Below are 17220 nucleotides of genomic sequence, written 5' to 3' on the forward strand. Positions count from 1 at the left end.
GAGAACACCTTTATTTAACCAGGTAGGCTAGTTGAGAACAAGTTCTCATTTGCAACTGCGACCTGGCCAAGATAAGGCATAGCAGTGTGAACAGACAACACAGAGTTACACATGGAGTAAACAATTAACAAGTCAATAACACAGTAGAAAAAAGGGGAGTCTATATATACACATTGTGTGCAAAAGGCATGAGAAGGTAGGCAAATAATTACAATTATGCAGATTAACACTGGAGTGATAAATGATCAGATGGTTATGTACAGGTAGAGATATTGGTGTGCAAAAGAGCAGAAAAATAAATAAATAAAAACAGTATGGGGATGAGGTAGGTGAAAATGGGTGGGCTATTTACCAATAGACTATGTACAGCTGCAGCGATCGGTTAGCTGCTCAGATAGCAGATGTTTGAAGTTGGTGAGGGAGATAAAAGTCTCCAACTTCAGCGATTTTTGCAATTCGTTCCAGTCACAGGCAGCAGAGAACTGGAACGAAAGGCGGCCAAATGAGGTGTTGGCTTTAGGGATGATCAGTGAGATACACCTGCTGGAGCGCGTGCTACGGATGGGTGTTGCCATCGTAACCAGTGAACTGAGATAAGGCGGAGCTTTACCTAGCATGGACTTGTAGATGACATACCAGTAGGTCTATCTGCTGTTAGGTTTGTACAGAGGCCATCCACATACCAGTAGGTCTATCTGCAGTTAAGTTTGTACAGAGGCCATCCACATACCAGTAGGTCTATCTGCAGTTAGGTTTGTACAGAGGCCATCCACATACCAGTAGGTCTATCTGCAGTTAGGTTTGTACAGAGGCCATCCACATACCAGTAGGTCTATCTGCAGTTAGGTTTGTACAGAGGCCATCCACATACCAGTAGGTCTATCTGCAGTTAGGTTTGTACAGAGGCCATCCACATACCAGTAGGTCTATCTGCTGTTAGGTTTGTACAGAGGCCATCCACATACCAGTAGGTCTATCTGCAGTTAGGTTTGTACAGAGGCCATCCACATACCAGTAGGTCTATCTGCTGTTAGGTTTGTACAGAGGCCATCCACATACCAGTAGGTCTATCTGCAGTTAGGTTTGTACAGAGGCCATCCACATACCAGTAGGTCTATCCTGCTGTTAGGTTTGTACAGAGGCCATCCACATACCAGTAGGTCTATCCTGCTGTTAGGTTTGTACAGAGGCCATCCACATACCAGTAGGTCTATCTGCAGTTAGGTTTGTACAGAGGCCATCCACATACCAGTAGGTCTATCCTGCTGTTAGGTTTGTACAGAGGCCATCCACATACCAGTAGGTCTATCTGCTGTTAGGTGTGTACAGAGGCCATCCACATACCTGTCAGAATCACTACTGATGTCTGGGTTCTCCTCCATCCTCGGATTATTCCATCCAATAATGACCAGAGTCAAGTCCCAAGTCCTATCCACATAGGACAATTACAATATCCAAACTTCCTGTCACCTCAGAACAGGTTCAGCTAGTCCACAGCACAGAGAGAGAGTCACCATCAGTCAGGAAGACCAGACAAACAGACTGTGTTACATCACAGTTGACAGAGAGATACAAGTACATGACTAGAGCATGTCAACTGAAGTCCATCTGGGTTCCTTCCAGGCAGATTCATCTGCTTTCAGTCAGTGTCCCTCAGTTGAACAGGTTAGCATGTAATCCTGGTTAGCATGTAACCTGTAATCCTGTACTCACTGTTAACTCCAGCATCAGTAACCTGTAATCCTGTGCTCACTGTTAACTCCAGCATCAGTAACCTGTAATCCTGTACTCACTGTTAACTCCAGCATCAGTAACCTGGAATCCTGTACTCACTGTTAACTCCAGCATCAGTAACCTGTAATCCTGTGCTCACTGTTAACTCCAGCATCAGTAACCTGTAATCCTGTACTCACTGTTAACTCCAGCATCAGTAACCTGGAATCCTGTACTCACTGTTAACTCCAGCATCAGTAACCTGTAATCCTGTACTCACTGTTAACTCCAGCATCAGTAACCTGTAATCCTGTACTCACTGTTAACTCCAGCATCAGTAACCTGGAATCCTGTGCTCACTGTTAACTCCAGTATCAGTAACCTGTAATCCTGTACTCACTGTTAACTCCAGCATCAGTAACCTGTAATCCTGTACTCACTGATAACTCCAGCATCAGTAACCTGGAATGACTCCGGTTCTTAGGTAATTATCATGCCTCCTTCTTGTTCGCGTCCCTCCCTTCCCCTCTAGAGAACTGCTGTGTCCAAAGTCTGAAGTTGTGCAACTACTTCTCAGTCTTCTGATCCCACAGTGATAGGCAGTGGTAGGCAGTGGTAGATAGTAGTAGACAGTGGTAGGCAGTGGTAGACAGTGGTAGGCAGTGGTAGACAGTGGTAGATAGTGGTAGGCTAGTAGACAGTGGTAGACAGTGGTAGGCAGTGGTAGATAGTGGTAGTAGGCAGAGGTAGATAGTGGTAGGCAGTGGTAGACAATGGTAGACAGTCGTAGGCAGTGGTAGGCAGTGGTAGACAGTGGTAGGCAGTGGTAGGCAGTGGTAGGCAGTGGTAGGCAGTGGTAGACAGTGGTAGGCAGTGGTAGACAGTGGTAGGCAGTGGTAGGCAGTGGTAGGCAGTCGTAGGCAGTGGTAGGCAGTGGTAGGCTAGTAGACAGTGGCAGACAGTGGTAGGCAATGGTAGGCAGTGGTAGGCTAGTAGACAGTGGTAGACAGTGGTAGACTAGTAGACAGTGGCAGACAGTGGCAGACAGTGGTAGGCTAGTAGACAGTGGTAGACAGTGGTAGACAGTGGTAGGCAGTGGTAGGCAGTGGTAGGCAGTGGTAGGCTAGTAGACAGTGGTAGGAAGTGGTAGGCAGTGGTCGGCTAGTAGACAGTGGTAGACGAGTAGACAGTGGTAGACAGTGGTGGGCAGTGGTAGGCAGCAGTGGTAGACAGTGGTGGGCAGTGGTAGGCAGTGGTAGCCAGTGGTAGGCTAGTAGACAGTGGTAGACTGTGGTAGGCAGTGGTAGGAAGAGGTAGATATTGGTAGGCAGTGGTAGGTGGCAGTGGTAGATAGTGGTAGGCAGTGATAGCCAGTGGTAGGCTAGTAGACAGTGGCAGACAGTGGTAGAGAGTGGTAGGCAGTGGTAGATAGTGGTAAATAGTGGCAGACAGTGGTAGGCAGTGGTAGGCAGTGGTATAGGCAGTGGTAGGCTAGTAGACAGTGGTAGGCAGTGGTAGGCTAGTAGAGAGTGGTAGACAGTGGTGGGCAGTGGTAGGCTAGTAGACAGTGGTAGGCAGTGGTAGGCAATGGTAGGCAGTGGTAGGCTAGTAGACAGTCGTAGACAGTGGTAGCCAGTGGTAGGCTAGTAGACAGTGGTAGAAGGTGGTAGGCAATGGTAAGCAGTGGTAGGCTAGTAGACAGTGGTAGACAGTGGAAGAGAGTGGTAGGAAGTGGTAGGCAGTGGTCGGCTAGTAGACAGTGGTAGACTGTGGTAGGCAGTGGTAGGCAGTGGTAGACAGTGGTAGGCTGTGGTAGACAGTGGTAGGCAGTGGTAGACAGTGGTGGGCAGTGGTAGGCAGTGGTAGATTTTGGTAGGCAGTGGTAGGTGGCAGTGGTAGACAGTGGTAGGCAGTGGTAGCCAGTGGTAGGCAGTGGTAGGTGGCAGCAGTAGACAGTAGTAGGCAGTGGTAGCCAGTGGTAGGCTAGTAGACAGTGGCAGACAGTGGTAGGTAATGGTAGGCAGTGGTAGGCTAGTAGACAGTGGTAGACAGTGGTAGAGAGTGGTAGGCAGTGGTAGATAGTGGTAAATAGTGGCAGACAGTGGTAGACAGTGATAGTCAATGGTAGGCTAGTAGACAGTCGTAGGCAGTGGTAGGCAGTGGTAGGCTAGTAGACAGTGGCAGACAGTGGTAGGCATGGTAGGCAGTGGTAGATAGTGGTAGGCAGTGGTAGAGAGAGGTAGGCAGTGGTAGACAGTGGTAGGCCATGGTAGATAGTGGTAGACAATCGTAGACAATGGTAGACAGTGGTAGGTAGTGGTAGGGTGGTGGACAGGTAGACAGTGGTAGGCTGGTAGGCAGTGGTAGGCAGTGTTAGACAGCGGTAGGCAGGTAGACAGTGGTAGACATTGGTAGGCTGGTAAACAGTGGTAGTCTGGTAGGCAGTGGTAGGCAGTGGTAGATAGTGTTAGACAGTGGTAGGCTGGCAGACAATGGTAGAGAGTGGTAGGCAGTGGTAGATAGTGGTAGGCAGTGGTAGGCAGTGGTAGATAGTGGTAGACTGGTAGACAGTGGTAGGCTGGCAGACAGTGGTAGACAGTGGTAGGCTGGTAGACAGTAGGAGGCTGTGGTAGGATGGTAGATAGTGGTAGGCTGGTAGACAGTGGTAGGCTGGTAGACTGTAGGAGGTAGTGGTAGGATGGTAGACAGTGGTAGGCTTGTAGAGAGTGGTAGGCTGGTGTCTCAGAGTCTCTCTCTCTCTCTCTCTCTCTCTCTCTCTCTCTGAGTCTCTCTCTCTCTCTGAGTCTCTCTCTCTCTCTGAGTCTCTCTCTCTCTCTGAGTCTCTCTCTCTCTCTCCTCTCTCCTCTCTCTCCTCTCTCTCCTCTCTCTCTCCTCTCTCTCCTCTCTCTCTCCTCTCTCTCTCTCCCCTCTCTCTCCTATCATGGACTCTGGACTTCAATGTAAATGAGCATCCTGCCACTCTATGTTGCTGGGCGGATTCCTCCCTCCCCTCCCCCTCTCAGTCTGTAACAGAGAGAGATAACTATTTGCACATAATATGACATTTGCCATGTCTTTATTATTTTTGGAACTTTTGTGAGTAATGTTTCCTGTTCATTTGTATTGTTTATTTCACTTCTGTATATTATATACCTCACTTGCTTTGGCAATGTTAACATATGTTTCTCATGCAATCATGCTATCGACTGACGAGCACTCCGCTATCGACTGACGAGCACTCCGCTATCGACTGACGAGCACTCCGCTATCGACTGGCAAGCACTCCGCTATCGACCCGGGAAGCACTCCGCTATCGACTGACGAGCACTCCGCTATCGACTGACGAGCACTCCGCTATTGACTGACGAGCACTCCGCTATCGACTGACGAGCACTCCGCTATCGACTGACGAGCACTCCGCTATCGACCGGCGAGCACTCCGCTATCGACCGGCGAGCACTCCGCTATCGACCGGCGAGCACTCCGCTATCGACCGGCGAGCACTCCGCTATCGACCGGCGAGCACTCCGCTATCGACCGGCGAGCACTCCGCGATCGACCGGCGAGCACTCCGCGATCGACCGGCGAGCACTCCGCTATCGACCGGCGAGCACTCCGCTATCGACCGACGAGCACTCCGCTATCGACCGACGAGCACTCCGCTATCGACCGACGAGCACTCCGCTATCGACCGACGAGCACTCCGCTATCGACCGACGAGCACTCCGCTATCGACCGACGAGCACTCCGCTATCGACCGACGAGCACTCCGCTATCGACTGACGAGCACTCCGCTATCGACTGACGAGCACTCCGCTATCGACTGGCGAGCACTCCGCTATCGACCCGGGAAGCACTCCGCTATCGACCCGGGAAGCACTCCGCTATCGACTGACGAGCACTCCGCTATCGACTGACGAGCACTCCGCTATCGACTGACGAGCACTCCGCTATCGACTGACGAGCACTCCGCTATCGACTGACGAGCACTCCGCTATCGACAGACGAGCACTCCGCTATCGACTGACGAGCACTCCGCTATCGACTGACGAGCACTCCGCTATCGACTGGCAAGCACTCCGCTATCGACCCGGGAAGCACTCCGCTATCGACTGACGAGCACTCCGCTATCGACTGACGAGCACTCCGCTATCGACTGACGAGCACTCCGCTATCGACTGACGAGCACTCCGCTATCGACTGACGAGCACTCCGCTATCGACTGGCAAGCACTCCGCTATCGACCCGGGAAGCACTCCGCTATCGACTGACGAGCACTCCGCTACCGACTGACGAGCACTCCGCTATCGACTGACGAGCACTCCGCTATCGACTGACGAGCACTCCGCTATCGACTGACGAGCACTCCGCTATCGACTGGCAAGCACTCCGCTATCGACCCGGGAAGCACTCCGCTATCGACTGACGAGCACTCCGCTATCGACTGACGAGCACTCCGCTATCGACTGACGAGCACTCCGCTATCGACTGACGAGCACTCCGCTATCGACTGACGAGCACTCCGCTATCGACTGGCAAGCACTCCGCGACAGGCTATCCATTCAGTCAGAGCCAGGGACAATAGGGACAGGCTATCCATTCAGTCAGAGCCAGGGACAATAGGGACAGGCTATCCATTCAGTCAGAGCCAGGGACAATAGGGACAGGCTATCCATTCAGTCAGAGCCAGGGACAATAGGGACAGGCTATCCATTCAGTCAGAGCCAGGGACAATAGGGACAGGCTATCCATTCAGTCAGAGCCAGGGACAATAGGGACAGGCTATCCATTCAGTCAGAGCCAGGGACAATAGGGACAGGCTATCCAGCCTGAAATGGCAACCTAGTCCCGATATAATGCACTACTTTTAGTGGTGTGGCTAGCCTGGCCTGTGTGCAGTGGTTGCAGAGTGTCTGGTATGCTTTGGTTGCCTGGCCTTTGTCGTTCCCACTCCCCACTTAGACAGGACGAGGCTATAGGCACACTGACTGGACGAGGCTATAGGCACACTGACTGGACGGACCCTAGCTAGCCAGTCAGGGGTCATGTGCCTTAAAGCTGCCTGAGGCTGGTAAACACAGATTCACCATCTTCAGTTCACGTATCTCTCCCTCTCTCTCTCCCTTTCCCTCTCTTCTCTTCAGGCAATCAATTCAATTCAATTTAAGGGCTTTATTGGCATGGGAAACACATGTTAACATTGCCAAAGCAAGTGAAGTAGATAATAAACAAAAGTGAAATAAACAATACAAATGAACAGTAAAACATTACATTCACAGAGATAATATTATGTCTATATACAGTGTTGTAGCGATGTGCTCTCTCTCTTCTCTCCAGGCTCTCTCTCTCTCTCATTATAGACAGACTCTCTCTTCTCTCCAGACTCTCTCTTCTCTCCAGACTCTCTCTTCTCTCCAGACTCTCTCTTCTCTCCAGACTCTCTCTTCTCTTCAGACTCTCTCTCTCTCTCTCTCTTCTCTCCAGTCTCTCTCTCTTCTCTCCAGTCTCTCTCTCTCTCTCTTTCTCTCTCTAACAACATACTCTGACAACTCTTATAGAGTGTGCCTCCTGGGGGAAACACAGTGCATTACATTACTGCCTGGCTTTTAGTTAGCATTAAGAAATAGCTTCCTTAACGAGCCTAAATCCTTGATCCTCTACTACTGTGAATATAGATGAAAAAGTATTGTACTTATTACATATTAACACACGGCTCATTCAGTCTAAATAAAAGTGTCAGTGTGATGTGCAAGTGGTGTATGGGTGTGTCTGCACGTGAACCAGGAAGTGTGTGCTGGGTATATTCATGGGTTATTCTGAAGCTCGGGAAGACAGGAAAGGCTTAAGGCTGGTTGACTTGGCCCAGTCCAGTGGGGACAGAACCAATAGGAAGGACTATTTTCACCCTCCGCTCCACAGCGTGTCCAGCATGTCACAGGGCTGCTGTTATGGAGACAACTAAAGAGCTGTGGGGGGGGGGGGGGGGGTTCAGCCATGATCCCACCACACACACACACACACACTAGAACCCAGCACTGCCTGGCCTATTATCTGTTCTGAATCATGGTCATTATAGACATCAGACTGGGGAGGGTGAGGTCACTATAGACATCAGACTGGGGAGGGTGAGGTCATTATAGACATCAGACTGGGGAGGGTGAGGTCATTATAGACATCAGACTGGGGAGGGTGAGGAGGGTGAGGTCATTATAGACATCAGACTGGGGAGGGTGAGGTCATTATAGACATCAGACTGGGGAGGGTGAGGTCACTATAGACATCAGACTGGGGAGGGTGAGGTCACTATAGACATCAGACTGGGGAGGGTGAGGTCACTATAGACATCAGACTGGGGAGGGTGAGGTCACTATAGACATCAGACTGGGGAGGGTGAGGTCACTATAGACATCAGACTGGGGAGGGTGAGGACACTATAGACATCAGACTGGGGAGGGTGAGGTCATTATAGACATCAGACTGGGGAGGGTGAGGTCACTATAGACATCAGACTGGGGAGGGTGAGGACACTATAGACATCAGACTGGGGAGGGTGAGGTCACTATAGACATCAGACTGGGGAGGGTGAGGTCACTATAGACATCAGACTGGGGAGGGTGAGGACACTATAGACATCAGACTGGGGAGGGTGAGGTCACTATAGACATCAGACTGGGGAGGGTGAGGTCATTATAGACATCAGACTGGGGAGGGTGAGGTCACTATAGACATCAGACTGGGGAGGGTGAGGAGGGTGAGGTCATTATAGACATCAGACTGGGGAGGATGAGGTCATTATAGACATCAGACTGGGTAGGGTGAGGTCACTACAGACATCAGAATGGGGAGGGTGAGGACACTATAGACATCAGACTGGGGAGGGTGAGGTCACTATAGACATCAGACTGGGGAGGGTGAGGTCACTATAGACATCAGACTGGGGAGGGTGAGGTCATTATAGACATCAGACTGGGGAGGGTGAGGTCATTATAGACATCAGACTGGGGAGGGTGAGGTCATTATAGACATCAGACTGGGGAGGGTGAGTAGGGTGAGGTCATTATAGACATCAGACTGGGGAGGGTGAGGTCACTTTCGACAACAGACTGGGGAGGGTGAGGTCACATTCGACAACAGACTGGGGAGGGTGAGGTCACTATAGACATCAGACTGGGGAGGGTGAGGTCATTATAGACATCAGACTGGGGAAGGTGAGGAGGGTGAGGTCACTATAGACATCAGACTGGGAGGGTGAGGGGGGTGAGGTCATTATAGACATCAGACTGGGGAGGGTGAGGTCACTTTCGACAACAGACTGGGGAGGGTGAGGTCACTATAGACATCAGACTGGGGAGGGTGAGGTCAATATAGACATCAGACTGGGGAGGGTGAGGTCACTATAGACATCAGACTGGGGAGGGTGAGGTCACTATAGACATCAGACTGGGGAGGGTGAGGTCATTATAGACATCAGACTGGGGAGGGTGAGGTCCCTATAGACATCAGACTGGGGAGGGTGAGGTCACTATAGACAACAGACTGGGAAGGGTGATGTCATTATAGACATCAGACTGGGGAGGGTGAGGTCACTATAGACATCAGACTGGGGAGGGTGAGGTCATTATAGACATAAAATGGTGATGTCAGTGTAAAATGGTGATGTCAGTGTAAAATGGTGATGTCAGTGTAAAATGGTGATGTCAGTGTAAATGGTGATGTCAGTGTAAAATGGTGATGTCAGTGTAAAATGGTGATGTCAGTGTAAATGGTGATGTCAGTGTAAATGGTGATGTCAGTGTAAATGGTGATGTCAGTGTAAAATGGTGATGTCAGTGTAAATGGTGATGTCAGTGTAAAATGGTGATGTTGGTGTTAAATGGCGATGTCAGTGTGAAATGGTGATGTTCGTTTGGTGTGACCAAACCAACACCTCTCACCTGGTGTGACCAAAACGACACCTCTCACCTGGTGTGACCAAACCGACACCTCTCACCTGGTGTGACCAAACCGACACCTCTCACCTGTTGTGACCAAACCGACACCTCTCACCTGGTGTGACCAAACCGACACCTCTCACCTGGTGTGACCAAACCGACACCTCTCACCTGGTGTGACCAAACCGACACCTCTCACCTGGTGTGACCAAACCGACACCTCTCACCTGGTGTGACCAAACCGACACCTCTCACCTGGTGTGACCAAACCGACACCTCTCACCTGGTGTGACCAAACCAGCACCTCTCACCTGGTGTGACCAAACCAACACCTCTCACCTGGTGTGACCAAACCAACACCTCTCACCTGGTGTGACCAAACCAACACCTCTCATCTGGTGTGACCAAACCAACACCTCTCACCTGGTGTGACCAAACCAACACCTCTCACCTGGTGTGACCAAACCAACACCTCTCACCTGGTGTGACCAAACCAATGCCTTTCAACATGATGTGATTTGCAGGATAAAAACAAGACCAAAAACATGAAATCTGAATCGGCCGTTTGATAATGGTTGTGGTGACAGATTGAGAGGAGGGGACACACAGAGACAGAGACAGAGACAGAGACAGAGACAGACAGACAGACAGAGCATGTGATTGGATGATGGAGTTTTAGTTAACATACCTGCGAACAGTGAGTCGAAGAGTCTTGTAGGATCCTTTGACCAATGAGATGGCTTCCTGCCTGAATCCACTGAGCTCCACGTCGTTAATGACAACCACCTGGTCACCTGGCAACAGGGGGTGTTCCAACAGGTCCGCCTTCCCACCTCCCTCAACCTGGATTGAAGAGGAGAGAGAAGAATACATTTCTGTTTCAGATCACAGAAATCAGTAGAGGAGCCTCTAGAGCAGATGTAGGGGTTGAGGAGGACATGGCAGAATAACGAACATCTAGGATACTGGTACCAGATCACTCCGCACCAGACTTGGAGAAGGAAGGACGGACTGACGGACTGACTGACTGACTGACTGACTGACTGACTGACTGACTGACTGACTGACTGACTGACTGACTGACTGACTCTCTCTCACACACACACACACACACACACACACACACACACACACACACACACACACACACACACACACACACACACACTTTAGTATAGTTACACCATGAAGGTCTTCATTGACCTTAAGGCTAAACTAACCTAACACCTGACTTCAGAGTTACAACTCTCTATTTGGACCTATAGAGCTATCACTATCTCCCTCATATTCTCCTACAAGAGGACCTCCTCACGTGGGCTCCCGAGTGGTGCAGAGGTCTAAGACACAGCATCTCAGTGGGCTCCCGAGGGGAGCAGTGGTCTAAGGTCCTGCATCTCAGAGGGCTCCTGAGTGGAGCAGCGGTCTAAGACACTGCATCTCAGTGGGCTCCCGAGTGGAGCAGCGGTCTAAGACACTGCATCTCAGTGGGCTCCCGAGTGGAGCAGTGGTCTAAGACACTGCATCTCAGTGGGCTCCCGAGTGTAGCAGAGGTCTAAGACACTGCATCTCAGTGGGCTCCCGAGTGGAGCAGCGGTCTAAGACACTGCATCTCAGTGGGCTCCAGGGTGGAGCAGCGGTCTAAGACACTGCATCTCAGTGGGCTCCAGAGTGGAGCAGCGGTCTAAGACACTGCATCTCAGTGGGCTCCCGAGTGGAGCAGCGGTCTAAGACACTGCATCTCAGTGGGCTCCAGAGTGGAGCAGCGGTCTAAGACACTGCATCTCAGTGGGCTCCCGAGTGGAGCAGCGGTCTAAGACACTGCATCTCAGTGGGCTCCAGAGTGGAGCAGCGGTCTAAGACACTGCATCTCAGTGGGCTCCCGAGTGGAGCAGCTTCTGTTCAACTCTGAGTTGTCCTTATGTTAGGTCCTGATCTGGCTATGCCATATGGCTGTGGGCTACGACTAGTTCATTTAGCTGATACGATTTGCTTATAATTCCGTGGCATTATTTTATAGTATGAAGAATACAATTTAAAAAAAATCAGAATAAAATATACCTGTTTTCTCTAAACGATTTGAGGGAGTGCACATATTGGGCTGTTCTGTGTTGAGCGGTTAACAAAGAAATAGGTATTACTATATGCTTAATTTAGAGTTATTAATGTAAGTTGTTCTACAAACGTTGGGCTATATGTTTAGATGTTTAATACATTGTAAGGCTGCATGATGAGACTAATGATGATATGAGTCATGAGCTCTGCTTAGTTTTTTTGCGCAGGCTGTACACACTTCATCAGTCTCTCATTCACAATTTGACAAGCACTTGATAATCAAAATCAAATGAAACTTTGTCACATGCGCCGATTTCAACAGGTGTAGACCTTACCGTGAAATGCTCACTTACAAACCCTTAACCAACAATGCAGTTCAAGAAATAGAGTTAAGAACATTTTTACCAAATAAACAAAAATAATAATGTATGGCTTGAGTGACTGGAGTCTTTGACAATTTTTTGGTCTTTCCTCTGACACCGCCTAGTATATAGGTCCTGGATGGCAGGAAGCTTGGCCCTAGTGATGTACTGGGCCGTACGCACTATCCTCTGTAGCACGTTATGGGGTGAACAGGGAGTACAGGAGAGGACTAAGCACGCACACCTGAGGGGCCCCCGTGTTGAGGCTCAGCTTGGCGGATGTGTTGTTGCCTACCCTTACCACCTAGGGGCGGCCCCGTCAGGAAGTCCAGGATCCAGTTGCAGAGGGAGGTGTTTAGTCCCAGGGTCCTTAGCTTAGTGATGAGCTTTGTAGACACTATGGTGTTGAACACTGAGCTGTAGTCAATGAACAGCATTCTCACAAAGGTGTTCCTTTTGTCCAGGTGGGAAAGGGCAGTGTGGAGTGCAATAGAGATCACATCATCTGTGGGTCAGTTGGTGCGGTATGGGAATTGGAGTGGGTCCTAGGACAGGCCTGGGCAACTCCAGTCCTCTGGGGTTGTGTCACACTTATTTTGTTGACAGAAAAACAAGAGTGTGCAAAGCTGTCATCAAGGCAAAGGTGGCTACTTTGAAGAATGTCAAATATAAAATATTTTGATTTGTTTAACACTTTTTTGGTTACTACATGATTCCATATGTGTTATTTCACAGTTTTGATGTCTTCACTATTATTCTACAATGTAGAAATGAGTAAAAAATAAAGAAAAAACCTGGAATGAGTAGGTGTGTCCACACTTTTGACTCGTACTTTATGTGTGAAATTTGTTTTGATTTAGACCATTATCATGCATCCGTCTCGAAACGGGCAGCGGGAAAAGTCATCTACTTGTCATGTCATGCACTTAAATGTCATGCACTTTCCTGTAGTTCATGTTCATGCCATCCAGGTAGGCTATACTCCTGTTGTAAAGCGGAGCAATACGCTTAATATTAGGACATGTGATAAATGGTAGGCCTAGCCGATAGAAAGCTGATGGGTTCCTCCTCTTTTTAATACGGGCCACCAAAACTTCCACAACATGAACTCCTGGGCTCTCATGAAGTGTTTTATTAGATTTTCAATACATTTGCATTGATGTCAGAGTGATTAGAGGGACAACAGAGTGCTGAGTACCAGGAAGTTAACAAGTTCGGTAGGCTACTAATGACCATCAGCAGCATCAGAGCTTGGAGAAGAATAATTACCGTGACTAAATGGCCACATGGAATTTGACTGCCTTCATGACTTGGGACCGCCAGTGTGGCGGTAATACGGTCACTGTAACAGCCCTAGCGGGGACTGAGTGGGACACATTGTATCACGGCTGTTGAAAGGAGAGGACCAAGGTGCAGCGTGGTGAGCGTACATTTTTTTTTTATGTAATCAAAATGACGCTGAACAAAACAATAAACACTACAATAACAAACCGTGAGGCTCAAAGACTATGTGCCCTAAACAAAGTCAACTTCCCACCAAGAAAGGAGGGGGAAAGGGCTACCTAAGTATGGTTCCCAATCAGAGACAACGATAGAGAGCTGTCCTTGATTGAGAACCATACCCGGCCAAAACATAGAAATACAAAATCATAGATAACAAAACATAGAATGCCCACCCCAAATCACACCCTGACCAAACCAAATAGAGATATTAAAAGGCTCTCTAAGGTCAGGGCGTGACAGTATCCCTAACCCTAACCCCCCAAAGGTGCAGACTCCGTCAGCAGAACCTCAACCTATAGGGGAGGGTCTGGGCGGGAATCTATCCGCGGTGGCGGCTCAGGTGCGGGACGCAGACCCCGCTCCACCTCTGGCTCACCCTGCTTTGGTGACGCCTCTGGTGTGGTGGACCTCGCCGCCGCCCCCGGACTGGGGACCCTCTCTGCAGGCCCCGGACTGGGCACCCTCGTTGCTGCGAGCTCCGGACTGGGCACCCTCGTTGCTGCGTGCCCCGGACTGGGCACCCTCGTTGCTGCGGGCCCCGGACTGGGCACCCTCGTTGCTGCGGGCCCCGGACTGGGCACCCTCGTTGCTGCGGGCCCCGGACTGGGCACCCTCGTTGCTGCGGGCCCCGGACTGAGCACCCTTGTTGCTGCGGGCCCCGGACTGGAGGGTGTCGCTGGAGGCTCCGGACTGGAGTGCGTCGCCGGAGGCTCTGGACTGGAGGACGTCGCTGGAGGCTTCGTGCCATGTCTCACCACTGGAGGCTTCTTGCCATGGATCATCACTGGAGGCTTCTTGCCATGGATCATCACTGGAGGCTTCGTGCCATGGATCATCACTGGAGTGGAGAGACACACAGGAGGCCTGGCTCTGGGAGCAGGCACAGGACTCACCAGGCTGGGGAGACATACAGGAGGTCTTGTCCTTGGCCGAGGCACCGGATACACTGGGCCGTGGAGGTCTCGAGCTAAGAGCCTGCACAACCCGTCCTAGCTGGATGGTGACTTTGGCCCGGCACGTGCCATTAAAAGGCTCTCTAAGGTCAGGGTGTGACACATTGTTTACATGCTCCAGTCATTTCAGATAGTTGACATGCTCCAGTCATTTAGGATAGTTTACATGCTCCAGTCATTTCAGATAGTTGACATGCTCCAGTCATTTAGGATAGTTTACGTGCTCCAGTAATTTCAGATAGTTTACATGCTCCAGTCATTTAGGATAGTTTACTTTCTCCAGTCATTTAGGATAGTTTACATGCTCCAGTCATTTAGGATAGTTTACATGCTCCAGTCATTTCAGATAGTTTACATGCTCCAGTCATTTCAGATAGTTTACATGCTCCAGTCATTTCAGATAGTTTACATGCTCCAGTCATTTAGGATAGTTTACATGCTCCAGTCATTTCAGATAGTTTACATGCTCCAGTCATTTCAGATAGTTTACATGCTCCAGTCATTTCAGATAGTTTACATGCTCCAGTCATTTAGGATAGTTTACATGCTCCAGTCATTTAGGATAGTTTACATGCTCCAGTCATTTAGGATAGTTTGCATGCTCCAGTAATTTCAGATAGTTTACATGCTCCAGTCATTTCAGATAGTTTACATGCTCCAGTCATTTAGGATAGTTTACATGCTCCAGTCATTTCAGATAGTTTACATGCTCCAGTCATTTAGGATAGTTTACATGCTCCAGTCATTTCAGATAGTTTACATGCTCCAGTCATTTCAGATAGTTTACATGCTCCAGTCATTTAGGATAGTTTACATGCTCCAGTCATTTCAGATAGTTTACACTCTCCAGTCATTTCAGATAGTTTACACTCTCCAGTCATTTCAGATAGTTTACATGCTCCAGTAATTTCAGATAGTTTACATGCTCCAGTCATTTAGGATAGTTTACACGCTCCAGTCATTTCAGATCGTTTACATGCTCCAGTCATTTCAGATCGTTTACATGCTCCAGTCATTTCAGATAGTTTACGTGCTCCAGTCATTTCAGATAGTTTACATGCTCCAGTCATTTCAGATAGTTTACATGCTTCAGTCATTTAGGATAGTTTACATGCTCCAGTCATTTAGGATAGTTTACATGCTCCAGTCATTTAGGATAGTTTACGTGCTCCAGTCATTTAGGATAGTTTACATGCTCCAGTCATTTAGGATAGTTTACATGCTCCAGTCATTTCAGATAGTTTACGTGCTCCAGTCATTTCAGATAGTTTACATGCTCCAGTCATTTCAGTATGTTGTATTAGTAAAGACAGAGTGCTGCTGGTGCATTCTCCAGTGGCACATGACACCAAAGCCCAGGAAGTGTCACCCCTTATTATGTCCCCTGATGTGGGGATCAGCCCTACTGCCCAGTATGCTTTATCTGAAGACTGGAGTGCTGGTGACCGGAAGCATGTGGTGGGGTTAATGTTAAACTCATTCCCCAGGAAAACATAGACATGGTCAGGGTTACATTAAACTCATTCCCAAGGGAAACATAGACATGGTCAGGGTTACATTAAACTCATTCCCCAGGGAAACATAGACATGGTCAGGGTTACATTAAACCCATTCCCCGGGGAAACATAGACATGGTTGGGGTCACATTAAACCCATTCCCCAGGGAAACATCTATGCTCGGGGTAATGTTAAACCCATTCCCCAGGGGAAACGTGCAGATTCAACATTCAACAGGGCTCCTCCCTCCCAAAACTGTATCACAATATTACAATACAGACCTTATAGACATCCCCTGGGCTAAACTCACAGGGTGGCACAATACAGAACTAATATACAGTTTGTCCACTTTGGGGTGAACAAATGGGCAAACCAACCGTCACAGGCTCCTTGGATTTTCTTCGTCTTGACAATGGCATGTAGAAGCAGAGCCTCTACCATTCAAGCCTCACTGGGAACTGCCAATGTCACACCTACTGTATTCTAAAGCTGAACTGGCCCCTCAGACAGCATAGAACAACAGAAAACAGGAAATGTTTTTGAATAATCAGAAAAGCAGGCGTTTCTTTTTACACTTCCTTGGTGGTAAATAGTCGTAGCCAATGAGAAGTCAGGGAATGAGGGGGGGGGGTTGCTTAACTTGGTCTGAAAGTGTCTGAAAAAACACCTCGAACTACAGATGGGCTACGAAGGGTCTGACAATGAACCTATTAACGTGGCCTTCGTCCCAAATGGCACTGTGCGCTATATAGGGAAGAGGGTGCCATTTGGGACACAGGCACAAAAAAAAATCTTAACCTTTCCTTAACCCTCCTCTTCCAGAAGTCACAGGCCAGCGAGACACCATCTCAGAGTGCTAATACACTGTCAACAATATGGGCCTTCAATAACAACCACATGAAATAACGATTTAGAAATGTTTTATAAGAAACCAGTATTCTGTCAACACTGTGTTCTGATTGATTAACACCTTTTTTTAAATCTCTCTCTCCTTGTGTTGCTATTCAGACTAGCTGAACTCTTGGTGCAAATTCCGATGCTGACATTCCTCTTTATATCACTCTCATTCTCTCTCTGCTCCCCCTCTCTCTCTGCCCCACCTCTCTCCACTCCCTCTCTCTCTCCACTCCCCTCTCCCTCCACTCCCCCTCTCTCTCTGCCCCCCTCTCTCTCTCCACCCCCCCTCTCTCTCCGCTCCCCCTCTCTCCG

The 17220-nt window shown here is 49.2% G+C and overlaps 1 protein-coding gene across 3 annotated transcripts in view; it reads right to left on the reverse strand.

Moving 5' to 3' along the window:
• LOC110524941 (protein Shroom3) overlaps nt 1-17220 on the reverse strand; it is a 147179-nt gene that overhangs the window by 115414 nt on the left and 14545 nt on the right. For all 3 annotated transcript variants that reach the window (XM_090233637.1, XM_090233636.1, XM_036976676.2), the window contains exon 2: nt 10333-10487. In XM_090233637.1, the coding sequence (XP_090089763.1) occupies nt 10333-10487 (155 nt within the window). The remainder of the gene's footprint in view (nt 1-10332; nt 10488-17220) is intronic.

This window comes from Oncorhynchus mykiss, chromosome 5 (assembly GCF_057628025.1).
Source record: "Oncorhynchus mykiss isolate SJ-2025 chromosome 5, ASM5762802v1, whole genome shotgun sequence".
In the NCBI taxonomy this organism is placed as follows: domain Eukaryota; kingdom Metazoa; phylum Chordata; class Actinopteri; order Salmoniformes; family Salmonidae; genus Oncorhynchus; species Oncorhynchus mykiss.